We start from the raw sequence: 19,899 nt of genomic DNA, 5'->3' as shown, positions 1-19,899 counted from the left end.
TGACTATGGTATTTAGATCTTCACTAAATTTTGTCTGCAATCATAGTTGTCAGTTTATAGGCCTTTCACATATTTTGTTAAATTTATCCTTAAGTATTTCATATATTTTGATGCTATTATAAATAGTACTGGCTTTTTTTCTTTCTTTCACTTTTCGGTTGTCCCCTGCTAGTTAAGGAGTTTACTGTTTTGTAGAGAAATTGACAAATAAGTAGACAGACGAAGGACATCGCTCTCCAATGAGTTGCTTTGGGAACACCCTGCAGAGGAGGTGGCATCGGTCGCACCTGGGGAGATCTTGGCTGGCAGAGAAGATGCATGCTGGGGCAAGCGTGTTTCAGAAACTGCACACCAAGGTCGGGCTGGAACACGAGGAATGTTCTGAAAACAAGTAGTAGCCAGACGAGGCCACGCTGAAACATGAGAGGGGAGTGACGCTGGTGATGAGCTTGTAAGGACGTTGGGGCCAGGCTGACAACAGGTCTGCTGCTGAACAAGGTTGAAACTATTCAGTGGGTGCTTGGGAACCCTTGTGTGTTTATAAGCCGTTCTTTTTTTGTTTTTTAATTTTGGTAAAATATATGTAATATAAAATTTACCATTTCAACCATTTTGAAGTATACAGTTCAGTGGCATTAAATACATTCATATTGTTATGCAACCATCACCCCCATCAGTCTCCGGGACTTTTGCATCTTCCTCAACTGAAACTGTCACCATTAAACAACAAGCCCCTCCCCCCTCCCCCAGCCCCAGGCACCCACCATTCTACTTTCTGTCTCTAGGAGTCTGACCGCTCTGGGGACCTCACAGAAGTGGAATCCTACAGCATTTGTCCCTTTGCGTCTGGCGTATTTAACCTAGCATGATGTCCACAAGGTCCACCCGTGTCGTAGCAGGTGTCAGAACTTTCTTCCTTTTTAAGGCTGAATCTTATTTCATTGTGTGGATGGGTCTCATTTCATTCATTCCTTCATCCATCCATGGACACTTGTGTTATTTCCACCTTTTGGCTCTTGTGAATACAGAACCGTTCTCAAAAGCAGAAGACCTCAGAAATGAAGTAGGGATTTGGAGCTAGAAGCTTTGACATAAAATTGTTGGTGGATACTTTTCTCATAGTATCCATTGCAATTTCTGGCTGTTTTTATTTATTTGCATACTATTTGTCTAATGTGAATGTAAGATCATATCTGTTTTGGTTGTATACCCCACAGTTAGGTCCTCAGGTATTTTTGCAAGGTTTTTTTAGTACGTATTTAAGATATCTTACAATAAACAGAGCAGAAATTTGCATTTTTCTTTCCCATCCTCCTATTGCTGCATGCCTCCTACTGTCGTGACTGAGTCAATGCCTCCTCCTGCTCCAGCCTCTCAGGACACCAGTTCATCCTTAGTGCTGTTGCCAGAACAGATCGTCTTTTCAGAAACGGAGCCCCATCAATGGCACTGCTTCTGAAAGCCTGTGACTCTGTCTTGTCGTAGGATAATAGTTCTGTGAGTCCCAGTGTCTATCCAGCTCTAGATCGTGAAGCGTTGGGTGTCAAGAGACGGGCCTTTGAAGATACTGAGTATAGTGTCTTAAATGTGGTCACATTTAACAACTTATTACTGAATTAAATTGAACTGGTTGGTGTAAGTGGAATAAAGTATATGCTCTTAATATCATATTTAAAATTATTACTCATCTACAAAACAAAAACAGACTCACAAACATAGTAAACAGCCTTATGATTACTGGGGGTAAAGTGGGTGGGGAGGAATAAACTGGGGGTTCGAGATTTTCGAATATTAACTACTATATATAAAAATTGATAAACAACAAGTTTCTACTATATAGTATAGGGAACTATATTTAATATCTTATAGTAACGTATAATGAAAAAGAATATGAAAACAAATATATGTATGCCTGAAACATTATGCTGTACACCAGAAATGGACACATTGTGACTGACTATACTTCAGTTAAAAAAAAATTATTGCTAGCGACTAGCTTGGTTTGTGTCAGGTCTTCTTATACCAGCCTCAGAAGCGGGAAGTCTGGGTCCTGTGCTGTTTTGTCAGGTTGCACATATTATTGTGACTAATAAAAAACACGTCCAGATCTAGACTTCGTCTCTCGCTTCCTAGAGAACAATAGCAGGGTATTTCTATTAGGGCTCGCCTTATCCATCCGTGTGTTAATCTGACCTTTAAGAACCATGATAATTTCCGGAAAGAACGTGTTCTGTGGATTTTTATACTGGATCCTTTGGGGACTTCTTGCTGGCTCTGTGTAAGGACTCAGAATATTTATATACGCACAAATACAGACTTTCCTTTGGGATATTGATACGTCTTTTAAAGACTCAGAGTCCGTGCCGAAACCAAGGCGTGATTGTTGTAAGTTCCCTTCAGACCCCAGGATAAGTAGAGACCTTGTTGACTCTCTCTTTTCAAATTCAAATTAAACTAGCACTGATTGAATTCCCTGAATCAGAGGCTTTTAGTCACAGTGGTTTCTGGAATCTCTGTCTTCTGGGCACAAAACTGTTAGGATCCTCACGTTAGAGGTGAGGGCAGGGGGAATCAAAGAAGTCCGGGGGTCGGGACTCAGAGTCATCGGGTCATTCAAATAACAATCATCCGGAGTTTTAAGGAGTTTTAGACGTAGTCTAGCTGAGGGAAACTTTCCAAGCAGACAGCATCTAAAGCTCTGCTGCTTTTTCTGAGATTTCTCAGACCAGCCTTTAGGCAGCCCGCACAGGCTGTCTGCGGAGGCCTGGGGAAGTATCTGGGAGCGTCTTAACTGTAACCCTATAAGGGAAAATATGCAAGTGCTGTGCCTGAGTACTGGCCCCTTTGCTTCGGTGCCACACGGGTTCTGTCTCCCCTAAGCCACTTGTGAATGGGGTCCCCACAGTCTCAGCAGAGAAGGGTGCTGATCAGGTGATGATCCAGCAGTTTGAGAAAATGGACTGGTCAGAACCACTCTCTTGGCTCTTTTGACGCGCATGTCCTAAGAATATCACAGGAGACACGGTTACTAACTGCGAGAGGACAGTCCGTAGTATTTGTCTCTGCAACTTTCTCTTCAAAACAAAGCTCAGGAATTTTGTCTGCTACAGACATCTAGAAACAAACAAGTGAATTGATCTATCTTGTGTTTCCATGTCAGGCATGTGCTCAGCCTTCTAGGGACAGAGAGAAGTCAAAGGTGGTCCCTGACTTGCGACTACCTGCCGACTTGTGGAGGGAGAAACACTCACCCATGATTATAGCGTGATGCGAGAACTGCGATGCAGGTGGGCTGGGGTCTCGAAGGGTAAATAGGTAAGAGGTGTGCAGGGAGGGGTGCGTGTTAGGGGTGAGACAGGGCTGCACAGGGCTGATGTCTGCAGGAAACTGAGTCACTCAGAAGAGCTGCAGGCGGGGAGTGGAAAGAGGTGGGTCTGGAAGAAGCAGGGCTAGTTAAGAGTCTGATACAAGGTCAGGAAAGTCATTGAAAAGAAGACTGCAGGGGACAAGGGCAATGTTCTCAGGAGCCTCAGATGTAGCCCAGTGGTCCTCAGTGAGGGGATGAGATGGCGTTTTGGGAAGCCACTTCTCCAGGGTCCTGCCTGTGTTTGAGGAGGTGGCCCCCACCTCTGGAGACAGTCAGTGTGAAGAGCAGCTGCATGGTGGGCTAGGACTTCTCAGTTGCTCCCCCCCCCACCAGGAGTTTATGGGGCGCACTGTCCATATGAGTTCTGTGCAAGGCAGCTGAGGAGATGAAGTCTGTAGTTCATCCTTATCCTACGAGCTCCTTCTTTTATTTTCACATCGTCTCATCAGTTAGTTTTTTCTTTTACATCTGATTTTGCGTCATGGTTAGAAAATCTTTTCCCATACCAAGGGTATAAAGGAATTCGCCTACTGTTTTTTCTGGGATTTGAAAGGTTTCACTTTTTCACATTTAGATTCTCAAGTATCTTTGTAGTTTTTTCTGGTGTGTGATGTAAGTATTTAATTTTATCTCCTCCCCACCCCAAATGGCTACCCAGTAGTCCTGACCGCAACTGTTAAGAGGTCCATCTTTTCCCACTGATTTGAGACACTGTCTGTATCATAGGCTATATTTCTACATTTATTTGGGTCTACTTCTGGACTTTCTCTTCCGTCCTCTCATCTGACTGGGAGTCTGTGTGTCAGTATTAGACCATTTAAGTGATGGAACCATTACATTACTTCGTTGCCCTTACATATCCCTTATTTTTCCCTATGAACCTTAGAATCAGTTTGTCTAGTTTGAGACACAAAATAAAATTTGTTGTATATTTATTGCGCTTGCATTGGGCTTGCATTAAACTTACCTGTTAACTTGGAGAGAATTGACATTTTTCTGACATTAAGTTGTTCTGTCCAAAGGCAGGGAGCATTTTCTGTTTGTTCAAGTTTACCTCATTGTCTTTCATGAGTGTCTTAAAATGTTTCTTATGTAAGTTTTACACGTTTCTTTCTAAATTATTTTAAACATTTTACTTTTTAAATTGCTCTTTTAAATGGAATTTTCTCTTCCATTGTATCTTCCAACTGTTTATTGTTTGGTATAAAAATCAAATGCAAAAGCAGTAGTTTTTGTATATCCTACATAATTAAATTTTTATGGTAGTTTAGTCATTGATCTCTTGGGTTTTCTAGGTATTTTTTCGTATCGCTGCAAATAGAGATTATTTTCTTTTCTACTCCTAAGTTTCTAATCACCGTGGCTGACGCTGCCAATGCAGCGTTCAAAGTGGTGGAGGAAATGGGCTTCCTTGACTTGTTTGTGACCTTTCTGGGAAGGCCTAAAGTGTTTCCTCATTAAGATGCCGTTTTTGTTTTACGTTAATGTCTTTGTTTGGGCTGCTGTAACCAAGTACCACAAACAGGGTGGCTTATAAACGACAGAAATGTGTTTCTCATAGTTTTAGAGGGTGGATGGCCAAGGTCAGGTTCTGCTGAAGGTCCTTTCTGGGTTGCAGATGGTTGACTTTTCAGTATATCCTCACACGGTAGAGGGAGCGAGCACACTTTCTTGGGCCTCTTCTGTAAGGGCACAGATCCTATTCATGGGGCTCCAGCTTTGTGTCCTGATCACCTCCCAAAGGCCCCACCTCCTAACACCATCATGTTGGGGGTTAGGTTTCAACAGAACTGGCAGAGGGGACACAAGCATTCAGCCTGAACAGTGTATGTATTTTATCAAACTAAAGAAGTGTGCGTCAGTTCCCATTTCATTGACCTAAAAATGTTGGGAATGGGTGCTGAGTTTCTGGAAGGCTTTTTCATCATTTGTGGGGAGAATCAATGATCTTCACATTAGGTCTATTAGTATGGTGAGTTTGTAGGGTTTCTAATGTTTGAGTCATCCTTGCCTTCCTGGGGTGGACTTCACGTGGTCATGTGTGTATTGACGACTTGTATTGGTTTCTGTTTGCTAGTATTTTATTTAGAATTTTTGCATTGATGCTTGTAAGTAAGATTGGCCTTTGGCTTTCTCTTTTGTGCTGTCTCTATCAGGTTTAGGCATCATTTTAATGCCAACTTGAAAAAAAGAAAGAATTGGAAAATTGTATATCTGTTTCTGTTCTCTGGAGTAATTTATGGAGTAGCCTTGATGTTTAAAATTGGGCACAATTCCCCTGTAAAACCATCTGGGTCTGGTGCTTTTTTGGTGAGGATAATTCTTTGTTAACTTTCTTTGCTTTCTCTATGAAGTTGCCTGTGTAAGCTTTCTGTAACTGTTTGGTAAACTGTATTCTTTTCTGTGAAATTATCTGTTTTACCTAGTTTCAAGTGTATTTGCATAGACTTGTACAGAATAGCCTTTCGTGACTTTTCTTGAGTTGGGAGTGGACATTTAAGGACATCATAGTTTTAGAAGACAAGAAGTCTGCGGGGTGTGTCCACTTGCCGCGTTCACGGATCCCAAGCCTTGAAGCGAAGTTCTAAGAAGACGAGCATGTGCTACAGTAATGGTAATAGCTGGTCTGCAGAACGCTTGCCTCTGCGTGTATCAGCTCGTTGCACCCTCACCACAATACTGACATACACAATAATCATCCCATTTTAAGGAGGACGGGATCTGGGAGAGTTACCCGCTTTTCCAAGCTCACACGACTGGGAAGACTGGCTGCATTTGGGGTGCAAGGTGGAGGGGCGAGGAGAGTCAGGGAGGTGATCCCGGTTGGGGTGCCTGGCAGGGAAGGCAGCCTGGCTGATGTGGACAGGAGCTGCCAAGGGACTGCAAGTGAGAAGGCCAGGTGGAGGCTGGCAAGTTGGGGGTCAGCTGGAGCTGGGCGGTCTGTGGGGAGTCCTGGGAATGGGTGGGAGGTTAGAGACTAGGTAGTGGGAATTAGTCAGGTGGAGTTTCTGGGAGCTTCTGCACGAGGTTAGAAGTTTGAAGGCAAGAGCTGTTTGGGAAGCATCCTGGTTAAACATACGAAATAAACAGCCCGCCAGCAGCCGTCCTGGCTCTGTGAAGTCACTGGGCTGTAACTGAGAATGCAAACAGCTCGCGGTGTTTTACACGTGACCAAAGCCTGGGGACTGAGGAGAACACGCAGGGGCCACACGTGTGCACGCGGAGTGACATGAACACATGACCTCGTCCCTGCCTTTTCCAAAACTGAGGCAGGACATCTCAGGGTAATTACCTGTATTTCCCTAGAGCCAATTATAGGAGGATTTTTTCCTGCTGTTTGTCGGATGTGTTCACGCAGGGTGGTTTAGCATGCTGAGAAACCACAGGAGGGCCTAGGGATTCTGTCCTCGCTCCAGAGGAGCTGCGTGAGGTCAGCAGTTCCCTGCACAACAGGCATGCCACCCGGTGGCAGGTCGCTGGCTGCTGATTCCGGCTCTTGTACCAGACGTCGCACGACAGCAGGTCCCTTGCTCTCGGGGCCTCGGTCCCCTCCCGCGGGAGATAAAGGCACTCGGGGACTCGGGGTCCCTTTGAACTTTCACATTCTGTGACTGAGGCGTTACAGTGAGCACGATTCCTGTGAAGTGGCTTCTTGGTCCCAGAAATCACCACCCGTTTTTTTTATGTTGTCAAAATAAGTCAACCGGCTGGCACACCTGCATAGGGATTTACCTGAAGTGGCAGAGGGTTGGCCACGTAAGACTGTGTGTGCTCTTGAGTTCTCTGTCTGCAGCCCCTTCTGCTCTGTACTCACTTCTTCCCCCTTTATTCGGGACCAGGGAAGACAGCCCTCGGCAGGTCGGCGAGAGCAGAGCCGCCGACCAGGAAGCCTCTTGTGAGGCCGAGGGAGCCGCGCCCCTCAGTGCGTGGCGTGTGTCCAGCAGTGCCTCCGGTGCTTTCCTTGTTGCTTTGGGAATTGCAGCTTCTGTGGCCAGATCTGCGTGTGGTGTGGGCATTTGGGAAAACATATTTTTTCTGAAAGTTAGCTATTTATTTCCTTGTCCCGCTCCCAGTCTGTGTTCAGTGACTTTGCCGCTCTGTCTGGAGCAGGAGAACGGACGTCAGGTCGGGGTGCTAAGCAGAGGAGGGAGCCTTGGTTCGGGTGTGTCCCTGCGCAGCTGGCTGACGTGCACGGCCCCTTTGCATTTCTGAATCTCAAAGATAATGTGCTTGTGGGGATCAAGTGAGATAATACACTCAAAATATTTTGTATATCCGAATATAACTACTTGTTATTCTGAATGCAAATCCCTTTGGCCTGTGTTTGGAGTGTACCAATGGGAGAGGTACGGTAGACCGTGCCCTCGGGTAGGTCTCTGATTCTCCGAGCCTTCGTTTCCCCATCTGTAAGTTGAGAGTTGGGTGAGTTATCTACAGCTGTTTTCCAGTTGTGAGATGCTGTTTTTTATGCAGGACTGTCAGTAGGGATGTGAAGCACCATTTGAGCAGTGGCCTTGAACGATATAGTTGTGTGGACAGCCTGTCCGTGTCATGGGAGGTAGGTGATTTGAACATAGATGGTGAGGAATTAACATCCTCTTCCTCCATGAGCAGAATTTAAAGGCAGTGTGATGGTGTAAGAAGCAGAGACGTTGAAATCAAGCAGACCTAGTTACAGTTCCCACTCTGGTTATTTTTAACTATGTGGCCTTAGGCAAGGACGTAACCTTTCATAGTCTCACTTTCTCCATCTGTCAAATGGTGAAAATAGGGCCTGTCTCGAGGGTTACCGTGAAGGTCAGTCATGATGTGCATGCGGCACTCCCGTATTGCCTGGCACGTGGTGCGCACGTGGGGTGGCCGGACTCCAGGAAACAGCTGTGAGGAGCTGCAGCGGCTACGACGCTTTGCCGGGAAAGTGGAAAAGCCTGTGTGGTGACGGCGGCCTTGGCTGGCGGCGGGGAGGAATAGAGACGTGTGGGCAGGTCTTACTCGGCCCTGGAGAAGCAGCCCCTCCGGCCCGAAGGAGAGAACGTGGGTCAGGCAGTGGAAGAGTTGGATACTGGGCAGGTGGTCCTGGGGAGCACACGGAGAAGGCCGTTCAGAATACATCCGGGGAAACGCTGAATGCCTGGACTCTGATTGCTTGCCCGACCTACAGAGAGCCGGCTCACAGGTGGTAAGGAAGCGTGATGGCTCCGGAGGGCTCCCCAGATCTTCTGGAAGCCCTGCAGACTTGAGTTGTACGATGCTACACCCTGCTTAGGTGTAGGTGTTTCCTAAGAGCTTCGTTTATATGCAAATCCCTAGGGCTCTGGTGGGTGACCACCCTTAGATCTTAAGAGAAAAGCTATGTTCATATGAAAGAGTGTTAATCTGAAAATTGATTGCAAGAACTTCTCCTTCCTTCCTTGCTTTGGCATCCAGGGGGACCCTTTGTACGTCCTGTCTGGTAGCTGTGGGAGGTGGTCCCCTTTCCCTCAACGTGCTTTTGCTGAGTCCATGGTTAGTGTTGAATACTGTGGGGCACCGGAAGGAACCCAGCAATGTCCACAGAGCTGTCCCTCACACCAGGGTTGGCAGTCCAGTGGGGGAGCTGGACGGCTCAGCACACGGTCATAATGCTCTCGGAGGCACGATGTAGGCTCTGGAGAAACTTCCTGTTCATCTTCCTCATTTTTTCTGGGACCAGTGTTCTTAGTTTTATTTGACCATTCTATTGCCCATAAAAAAAATTGGCCACAGCCACTCACCAGGCCAGGCTTATCTTAGAAAATAATCCATAGAGTAATTATCATAAAATGGTCAAAGCAGGGCCTTTGGACTCAGATCTGTGTTCAGATTCTTTGTTATGTTCTAGCGGGATGGCTGTGAGCAAATGATTAACTGGAGAGACTTAGCCACTTGCTCACTTAGTAACCTTAGGCAACCTCTCTGAGCCTTAGTTTCTTCACCTGTAAAATGGGCACAAGGCCAGCTTCTACCTCATAGGGTTGTTGGGAACACACATGAAGTCATACGTGTAAAGGGACTGGAACAGTGCCCGATGCTTCTGACTGCTGTGTAAGGATTTGCTTAAAGAAAAGCAAACAAAGTGGCCCTGGCTTCTTATTCCCCCATACATGGGGACGATCGTGTCTTCGCAGCATTATTTTGAGGATTAGATAGTGTCATGTGTAAATGCCCAGACAACGCCTTTTATGTAACAGGTTCTCTAGGCGCTAGAAGCTGTCAGAGACTAGCAGAGCCTCGTGCCTGCCCTTAACCAGCTGACTAGCTATTTTGAGGAAAAGACAAAAGCAAAAAGAAACCTTAAGGTCACTAAGCCCCCAGTTATCAGTACAGCTGGTACGAGATGAATGGATTTAGTAATTTCAGACTTTAGTAGGGAGGAGCCTGTTGGGGATATTGACTTAGGGAAGGCTGGGAGAGAGGGGATGTGAGTCTAGGCATGAGTTCGAAGGGACTGTTAAGGTAAAATGTGGTTTGTTTAGTCTGTGCAAATTCTGGAAAGGGGGGACCTCTCTAACAATGACAACTCTCTGATTTGGGGATGTTTTGCGGTCTGAGGTGCAAAGAGCTTCGCTTTGAGAATCTATCTTTTGGTTACAGTTTCAGGCGAAAACCACACTGTAGCTTAATAAACAATGAAATGAAAACTTATTAGAAGGATGCAGGTGTCTTGTGGAACTCAAGTGCGGCCCGGTTTCACAGGCAACTGAAAAAAGTCCAGGAAGGTCTCAGGAGTCCGCTCAGTGCCCTGTCTGTCTGATGCTTCCCCGCTCCCCTCTGGGTGTATCTCTGTGTGCGCCGGGTATTCACTTTATTCTTTCTTTCTCCATTAGTGACTTTCACCCACTGGCGCACACGTGCCTAAACATGGTGGCTCCGTAGCTCCTGAGTTCATGTGTCTTCTGGTCAAGAGCTCTCAACTGACTGAGCATTCCTGGTCCAGGCAGTGTATACAAGAGAGAGAATCTGATTGACCAGCTTGGGTTAAGGTGGTCCAATTAATTATGACGTGGGAGCGGGAGGTGGCCTGCAGGACCTGGTGGTATACATACGGCTGCCAAGAGTCCACCTAATGGTTAAGGGGGCTGCTTTCTGAGCTGGGGGTACAGGCCAGGCAGGGACCCGGCCTGGAGGGACCTGCATAAAACCTCAGCGGGAACTCTGTAAGGGAAGCTCAGGCTTAGGATGAGTTGGGACAGATGGCAGTCTTTGGTTCTCTTCAGATATTTTGATGCTGTAGGTGGAACCCAGGTGGAATCCTGCAGCATAATATAATTTGGCTACAAGAGAAGCATTTAATAATAGAGTATACGAATCAGGAGGGAGGATGGGTACTTTGAGTTTAACATAGACCCATAAACATCTTAAACATTTTTGCTTATAGCTTTTAGCAGCCCTTTTTGGGACATGGTTGATACTGTTTTTATGGTGGTGAAAGATACGTAGCATAAATTTTACTGTTTTAAACCCTTTTGAGTATACAATTCAGTGTCATTAAGTCCATTCACATTGTACTGCAACCATCACCACCACCCTCACCTCCAGAACTTCTGTCATCCCCACTGTAACTCTGTCCCCATCAAACACTAACTCCCTGTCCACTCAACCCCAGCACCTGCCATCTACCGTCCTCCCGTCTCTATGAGTTTGACAACTCTAGGGACCTCGTATAAGTGGAATCATACAGGATTTGGCCTTTTGTGATTGGCTTATTTCACTCAGCATCATGTCCTCAGGGTTCCTCTGTGTCATAGCAAGTGTCAGAGCTTCCTTCTTTTTTCAGGCTGAATAAGATACCACTGTGTGGATGGACTACATTTCATTTATCCATTCATCCATCAATGGCCATTGAGTTGTCTCTAGTATTATGAATAATGCTGGCCACCCATCATCTTCAGAGTATAGATGAGATTATTTTCTATTTAGAATCATCAAGAAATTGTTTTCCTAATGAAAAAGATCTTTTTTTAACATTTTTTATTGATTTATAATCATTTTACAATGTTGTGTCAAATTCCAGTGTTCAGATCTTTTTTTTTTTTTTTTGCAGCTTAAAACAACAGAAATTTATTATCTCACTGTTATGTAAGTCAGAAGTCTAAGTTGGCTCTGCTGGTTTCTCTGCTCTGGATTTTATTTTACTTTATTTTATTTAACATTTTTTAATTGAGTTATAGTCATTTTACAATGTTGTGTCAAACTAATGAAAAAGATCTTAAAGGCTAACTTAGCAAAGCCTCTTCATTTCAGAGAGGGAAGCTTCGGAAGTTACCCAGTTAGGAAAAGGGAGCATCCTACGCCACGTCGCCTCTGAACTCATTTGCCATTTCTCTGCCTACTAGTCTAGAATTATGAGAGCTTTGGTAGTTAGAGGAGGGTGGCCTCAGAATCTTTCTCTGGAGGGTCTTGTAGCCTTGTAGAAAATTAGGCTGGGGAGTTTCACAGACCAGCGCTTCTTGAACATTTTTCCTTAGAACTTTTTGGTCTCAAAATATATATTGAGGACCCCAAAGTGCTTTTATAATGTAGTTATATCTGTAGATATTTATTATATTAGAATTTAAAACTTTAAAAAGGTTTTTAAAGAGATTTATTAATATGTTTATGAAATGTAACTGCATTTACCAAAACGAGATAATCCACGAAAGAGTAGCATTGTTTTATATTTATACGAGGCTCTTCAGTATCAGGCTTAACGGAAGCGAGCTGGGGTCTCACGTCCATTTCTGCCTGCAGATTGTTGTGAAACATTGTTTTAGTGGAAGCGCACACAGTCTGGCCTGACACACACATGTGCGTGGAAGAGGAGAGTATGTTAGTGCCTTTTCAGGTATTGTGAATACCCTTTGACACTATACCGAAACTCAACAAGCAGTAGTTTGTTCAAGGCTACTTGTGACGTGGGCTCTGAAGCTGGGTCAGAGACCACTTCATGCCGTTTTACGTTAGGATGTTTCAGCTTATTTTGCGCATTAGACCGCTCTTCACCTGCGTGTGATTTTATGATGTCTTGGTTCCCCGAGCTGTGCAGGTCTCCAGATACTGACACACGGCGGCATGCAGCAGCAGGAGATCTTCTTTCTCACTTTTTCTCACTTGCAGGAGTCTCTGTTGAGAAGCCGTCAGGCTCCTCGTGGTGGATACACGTGTTCGAAATTCTTACTTTCACTTGCAAGTTCAAATTTTATCATTGGCAACAAATGCTGTCATTCTTTATCTTGACGGGATAAGCTTGCTTTGTTCTTCAGAAAATGTCCGTCACAGACTCCGGTCTGAGTGACTGTAGCTTGCCTATCATCTCTTCTTCGTGCTGCGTGAAGAAGGGGGCCTAGCGCGACTCGCCGCCCAGACAGCAGCGCGCGCTTCTCTGCCGGCCGGGGAGGCGCCTCGCGCACGCCCGTCCCCACGCCGCGGTCAGGGCGGGGGGCCGCCAGGGCTGAGATCTGACGCAGCAGTGATTTGTGCTGCTCCATCAAAGACACTCGAGTGAAAGTAGCATTTAAAACTTTATTCACTTTTTTTTGACTGCTAGTATAGAAGTGAAGAATACAGCGGCCGCTAGTGTAGTTTGGTGTCACTGCTTTGATGGGTGCTAAGATGCCAGCAGTTTAATCACCCTTTCATTTGCACTACTAGTGCAAGAAAAGGTGAATAACATCATAGTGTCCTGAGACGAGTTTGACCTCGTGGACGCTCTGAAAGGGTTTTGGCATCACTCAGAGGTTTACACCGTGTGTAAAAATTGCTGACACCAGCTGCGTAGTCCAGCCTCGTGGCTGTCAGAGGGAAGGGCTGCCGTAATCCCAGAAAGAAGAGACATGTTGGACGCCAGGACCAGAACTTAGGTCACAGTCCTCCCTGACACCCACCCCGCGTCTTTGTTGTAGCTGGATAAACATGCTCACAGTCTTCCTGGGGAGGGAGCCAGCCCTGCAAAAGCAGAGAGTTGAGTGTTGAATTTCCGAAATCACATCCTAGTGGTTATTTGAAAACACTTTGGCATTTTAAACTCCCACCTCCTTCTTGACATTGAAATTTAATATCATGCAGTTGGCACCAGACAATGACGTCAGGCCCTCAGGTCTCTGCTCCGTTTGTCGGCAGCCTGGCTCTGGAGCGCCTCCCAGCTGGGTATCCTCACCTCAAAGCAAAAGCGAAGGAAAGAGTGGCATGTTTATCTAGGAGATGGTGCATGAATCTTTTAGATGACCTGGTTTCAACTATCTTGTTTTTCATGTTGGAAAACAGTATTCAAACCTAAGCTAAAAGAGAAATGCTTTGCATACAATTTAGCATTCATATTTTGACATCTGCAAATTGGGGTCAACCAACCTCATCAGTTAGAGAGCAGTGTAAACACTCACGTATCTTTCTTCTCTTTGTTTTCAGCAATGGAAGAGTTAATAGTTGAACTTCGTCTCTTTCTTGAACTCCTGGACCACGAATATCTAACATCAACTGTCCGGGAGAAGAAGGCAGTTATCACAGACATCCTGCTGAGGATACAGTCATCCAGAGGTGTGGCTCCTTCAGGCTTCTCCTTTCTCTTCTTCTGGTCTCTTGTTGCCTCTAAGCCACCTTTGATTCTACTGTCTTTCTAAAAAGCACTCATGAATGAGCTTCTTCATTCATCCAGTTGTCGCCGAAGGCCTTACGAGGTGCCACATACTGTGTTTGTCACCGGGTTTAGAAAGATAAAGCCTTAAGGATCCAATGGAATAGTGGGTGTGTTGGGGGGCTCCCTACGAGCACCCCAACACTGGGAGATCCACTAGCATGTTCTTGTACTTTCTCATGCCCAGGGTTTGTTACAGAGGTGGTAAGGATGTACAGCCAGGCTATAGGGGAGGAGACTCAGGCCGAGCCTGGAGGATCCCGCAGACAGCCCTCCTTCTGCTCTGCCTCCCCGGAGGGTCACACAGATCACACTCTTTCCTCAGCAACAAAACACAGTGGCCTGTGTGTGATGTTTCTGTTCAGGAAAGCTCGCCAGAGACTCAGTGCCGAAGGGCTTTAGGGGGCTGGTCACATAGCACCCTCAGCCTGGCATGTGCCAAAGTCCCAGGCTCCCAGAAAAGCAGGTTTACCAGTCAGAGTTCCCCAGAGACGCAGAACCAGCAGGACAGAGGGGTGCGGAGAGAGGAAGAGGAGGCTTACTCTGGGGATTGGTTCGTATGCTTATGGAAGCTGAGCAGTCCCATGATCTGCTCCCTGCAAGCTGGAGGCCCAGGAAGGCCAGTGGTGTCATTCAGTCCCAGTCTGAAGGCCTGAGAGTCGGGCGGGGGGCTGATGGTGTACGTCCTGATCAGAGGACTGAAGGCGCCAGTGTCCGAGGAGGAAGGCAGAGGATGGGTGTCCTGGCTCGAGCAGAGAGAGGGAGTTCACCTTTCCCTGGCCTTTTTCTATTCAGACCCTCGACAGATTGCATGATGCACCCCAACGTTGGGGAGGGCCAGCCCCTTTACTAAGTCCACCCATTCACATGCTAATCTCTTCCAGAAACATTCTCACAGATACACCCAGCAATCACATCCTGCCAGCTCTCTGAGCATCTCTGAGCCCAGTCCAATTGTCACACAAAATTAACCATCCCAGCAGGTGTCTGGCATAAATCATATTGTTTGCTCGGTCTACGCAGAATCAACCAACCTCATCAATTAGGGAGCAGTGGGAACACTTCTGAAATCCACGTTCCCAGATGCCAGCCAAGGACCAACTTTGCCATCAGGGCCTTGTAAAGACAGCAGCCTCAGGCCCTCTGTGTTCCCTCTTTTGTGCACAGTATGTAAGACGGAATAGCTGGGCGAGAGCATCAGAGTGCTGGCGGGCACCTCAGAGAGGAACCCCAAGCAGCGCAGCGAGGGACAGTGGGGGAGGGGCTGGGGATCTTGAAGGCTCGGTAGGAGACAGCTGGATGAGATGTAGAGGTTTATTTTAAACAGCTTTATTGGGATATAATTCACCCACCGTGCACTTCCCCCATTTGAACGTACAGTTCTTTGGTTTTTAGTGTACGAGGCCATGATACAACACAGGTAGGTTTGCGTTCCAGAAAGCTTGCTCTGCGCGTCAGTCTGCGCAGCGGGCTGAGGATCCAGTAGCAGACTGGACGAGAGCTGCATGAGGTCCTGGGTGGATGGTGGGACCAGTCGCTGAGACGGCGTGCAGGGTGAGGATCGTGTTCTGGGGGCGGTAGTTTAGAGAGAGCCAGTGGGAGAGGGGACAGAGGTGGAATGTTCACCTTTGAATGACGTTGCTGCTTCCCTGCCTGGACTCTCTCGTTACCTACCGTTGTCCATGGATGAACCGCGGCCCTCGGGCTGCCTACGAGGCCCTTCATGACGTGTGGTCACGCGTGTCTACTGTAAAGTCAAACTGCCTTTGTTTCTATCTCTGCCCATCTCCCAGCCTGTGACCTCGCGCTGTGAAGCACTTCCAGTGCCTGACACATCGCAGACGCTCCGCAACTGCTGGCGGTTATTTCCTCCCATTGCCTTTGTTTTTAGAGGTGGCGCTTCTCTCAGCCGCCCCGCCCCCCCGCGTGCAGCCGCCTCTCGGCCACGTCAGACTGCCGGTCTGAACACCCCACAGTTTGGGCCTCTGGCCTCAGAAGTTGCTGTTTTCTTTCCCCGATTTCCCTTTTTCTCTTCCTCTGTCCCCTTTCTCTCCACACTTCATTCTGGATGTAGTGACTGTTATTCTTCCAGTTCACTAATGTTCTCTTCAGCTCTTTATACACTTAAAACTCATCCACTGAGTGTTTTGATGGTCGTTTCCATTTGTTTCCTTCCTTCTCTCCCTCCCTGTCTCTCTTTTCTTTCTTTCATCGTTTCCAGCCCTCTGCCAGGCTGCCGGTGTCTGTTGTAGCCGCCACAGGTCAGGGCTTTTTCTCCCCGCAGCCTGTAGCATCATGTTGGACCTGTTGTAGATGATCATTGTTGAGTGATCATTTTTCTGAGGCTTTCCAGGTGAACTCTTGGCATATAAATAATACTTCGCTGCCTTCACTGGTACAGCGCTCACCACGGTTTCTGAGAGTCCACTGCTTATATGTGTGTCTTCCCAGCTTGAACATGATGCCCTGAGGGTACTAGCTTACATCAGGCAGTACAGACTTTTGATTCCCAGGAAGGCACCTGCCCCCTTAGTACGTGGGTGAGTTCTGACCTGAGCAGCAGTTCAGAAGAGGCAGCTTGCGAGGCAGCTTGCCTTTGAGAGGCTGCCCGCAGAGGGGACAGTGTAGACTTTGGTGCCGGCCCCATTATTTCTACCTGGTAATGTTTCAGTTAAGTTCTTTAACCTGTTTTTTTCAGCCATAGATCCTCACCTGCAGAATGGAGAAGAATACCTACCTTGCAGGATTGCTGTAAAGAATTAGGGAAGATGAATGTTTGCAGAGTATTCATTGTGGGCCGAGGAGGTGATGGCCGCTAGTGGCGCTGTCCTTCTCCTCCTGCTCATCCGGTTCTGTGGTTTCACTTGATACAGGTTTTGAAGTGAAAGATCATGCTGCAAAGCCGGAGACCCCCAACAGCCTGCCGGCCCCTCCCCAGATGCCTCTGCCAGAGATCCCGCAGCCGTGGCTGGTGAGTTAAAGTCTCACCCTCACAGAATCACTGGATGCCCGGGTCACTTTCGGTTCTAGGGGCAGGTGATAGAAGCCCAGTTCGGGGAGAAGGGAGGCCCCGTTTTGCCCAAGACACACTGACTGTGGTTTTGGGGCTGCTAGTAATAGCTAAGTGGGAGGCTGTAAATGCAGCCTTCCTTTCAGAGGCTGGTGTTTCTTTGAAAATTGCTGGAGCTGCATGTCCGTGGAAATCAAATTAAATCGGATTTTTAAAAATTAGATGATTCAGCAGGCAAAACAATGATAGTGGAGACTTGCCCCTCTTTCTGGGTTAACTCTGAACTTGAATAACTTAGTGTGAAACTTTAACATTCATTGTTCATGCTGTTTCTGGGATTAAATATGCTTTCCCCCCCTTTTTTTTCCCAGAAGAAAAATATATACATAGTCCAGGAATGTGTGTTTTATTTGATTTTCTGCATTCAACATTTGTTTTGGAGTTCTTTTGCTATTTTTGCAATCTGGTGATACTCACGTAAGCCATTTTTCATAGACCATTCAGCTTTTTCTGCCTTTTGCTGTTTTCTGATTTGCTTGCTCAGGGAAATTAGACTTTCATTCAAAATGAGAGCAAAATCAGCTACTTAGGAACTCTCTAATACTGGCTTTCTGTGTGTGTCGTCTGCTTCTCTCTGTACCAGGAGGAGAGCTGCCGGGGAGCAGGGCCACATCTCACTTGTTTCTGTCCTGCCTGGGCCCCAGCGTGTGGCTTGTGTCCAGTATGTACCCAGTCGTCATTTTAGAGGGGACAGAAGGAAACTGGCACTTCTTGGGTTCCTACCACCTATCACAGATCATGTTTGCTATTTTTCACTTATAATTTCATTTAACCCTCACAACTTGACCTCAAAGAACCCCTAAAATGCCTCTAAACATGTGAATAGTGTGTATATCCATTTTCCAGAAAAAGAAATGTGGGTTCAGTGAAGATACGTTAGTGCTCAAGGTTGGATAGTAAGTGGGGAAGGCAAAAGGTGTAACCTGTTCTTTTGATTTCAAGTCAGCCTTTTCTCTGTGATACTGTTTGGGGAGGCGTGTCAGCAAAGCCGATGCCACCGTGACTCACGGATCTGAGAAGACTTTGTTAGGAGCTATAAGCTGTCCCTGAGCTGGGATCTCCTGAGGTAGCAGGGTCCGGGGTGCAGACTGGGGAGCACGGCTGCCCACTTCCAGGTCCCAGCACTGCCATTACTTGTACGATTTCAGACTGTCCCTTGAACTCTGTGCCCGAGAGGCCTCATTTCTAAAGCGAGTATAATAATAGTACCTGCTTAGGGAGACTGTGTGAGGATTGAAAGAGCTGGTATCACCTCGAGTGCTTAGGGTGTGTGCCTCGCGTGCCGTGAGCCCCGCCAGTGCTGGCTGGTGCTTCTCAGACTTCCGGGGAGCTCGTTAAAATGAGCATTTGGACCCGCTAGGTCTGCACGGGGCCTTAGATGCTGCATTTCTAAGAAGATCACTGTAGAAAGTCGGTTGAAAAAAAAACCTAAGAAAAAAGTCAACTATATCCCTTCTTCCCAGGAAGTTGCTGTTCTCATTCAGGCATGTTTTCTTTGAGCCTCCAGGGCAGGGACCACCAGCCTCAGGTGGCCACGGAGCACTTGCGGTGTGGCCCCCTCAAACTGAGATGTGCCGTATGCCTCAAGTACACACTGGATGCGGGGGCTTATGGGAAAGAGGATGTAGAGGATCTCAGGAAGTTTTACGTTGATAACATGTGAATTATATTTTGGATATATTGAGTTAAAGAGGATGTGTTAGTAAAATCAATTTCATCAATTTCTGTGGCCACTAGAAAAATTTAAATTACATGTATAGCCCACATTTGCATTTTCTTTAGTTTTATACATTTTCTTTCCACTGTGGAGAGCATAAGATTTTTATGTACTGTTTTAATTTTTTTGGACTTTATGTATTTTTCCTTCTTTATAAACTTCTTTTGAATTATTGTTTTCGTTTTTTTAATAAAAAAACATCGTGTTTGTTGTAGGAACTATGACTTGATTAGCTTTTTTTCATTATCTCATTTGATGTTTTTAGATATAATACAGAATTACAGCCCAGAAGTCTATGTCAGTGGTATTAATCCTATTTACTGATATATTGTGTATCTACAAGATAAAGAACTAGATGAGAACTCAGTAGTACATGAATGTCCTGGTTTTTGTGTTCTGGTTTACTCTCATTTTTCTTTCTAAACCACCTTTGTGATACACCTTAATATGCCGTGCCTTGTACCTCACCACCTCATTTCAGGTCGGGAAAGGCGTTCCAGGATTGAAGGTGAGATGCAGATGAGATGCAGACATCTAGAGGCAGTCAGAGGGTGGGGGTGGTCATATGAATGTCGTGCCTCCAATTTAATGCTGCACAGAGTGCCAGCCATCCGGCCTGGACTAAAATACGTGTCCCCGACGTGCCGGGCCAGGCGGAGTGGATATCGGCCTCAGTGCCATTTCGGACAAAGAATACTTTGGGATGGTCAACGCTTTGTACTATTTTTGACCACAGAATAGTCAGTCCATTTCTTTGGACTTTTCCTCAGATGCGGTTTCTTCCTCGTTCCCTCCCTTCTCTCCCTCTTCTGCCTGTGCCTTCCACTCTCCCCACTCGTGCCCTGCCCCGTCTCTGGCTGCAGGGCGGCAGGCTGCCGTGCTTTCAGGTGGACGAGCGGCCCTCCCGCTGAGGGAGTCACAGCTGACGGCTGGTTCGTGAGAAATGCTGGTTTAGGTGGGGAGTTCTAAAGAGATGTGCATGTGCTTTAGGTATGTTGAGTTTAAACAAATCATTTTTGAGTAGGAGTTTGACCAATGGGTAATTTCTCCCAACTGGTGCCTAAACATGGATGTCAGGAGGGTCCTCCCTAAGCCTCCAAGCCACGCTGTTCCTTGGG

At 46.5% G+C, this 19,899-nt stretch overlaps 1 protein-coding gene across 12 annotated transcripts in view; it reads left to right on the top strand.

Moving 5' to 3' along the window:
- AFAP1 (actin filament associated protein 1) overlaps positions 1-19,899 on the top strand; it is a 131,187-nt gene that overhangs the window by 41,986 nt on the left and 69,302 nt on the right. For 10 of the 12 annotated variants that reach the window (XM_072946716.1, XM_072946712.1, XM_072946697.1 and 7 more), the window contains 2 exons: positions 13,769-13,897; positions 16,868-16,965. In XM_072946716.1, the coding sequence (XP_072802817.1) occupies positions 13,771-13,897; positions 16,868-16,965 (225 nt within the window). In that variant the 5' untranslated portion in view covers positions 13,769-13,770. Of the gene's footprint in view, positions 1-3,266; positions 3,288-10,281; positions 10,369-13,768; positions 13,898-16,867; positions 16,966-19,899 lie in introns of those variants that run through there. The other 2 variants (XM_072946681.1, XM_072946676.1) reach the window with 2 other exon arrangements.

Source organism: Vicugna pacos, chromosome 2 (genome assembly GCF_048564905.1).
Source record: "Vicugna pacos chromosome 2, VicPac4, whole genome shotgun sequence".
Taxonomy (NCBI): domain Eukaryota; kingdom Metazoa; phylum Chordata; class Mammalia; order Artiodactyla; family Camelidae; genus Vicugna; species Vicugna pacos.
Note: the sequence above shows the minus strand (reverse complement) of the source record. Positions and strands in the feature narration are given on the sequence as shown.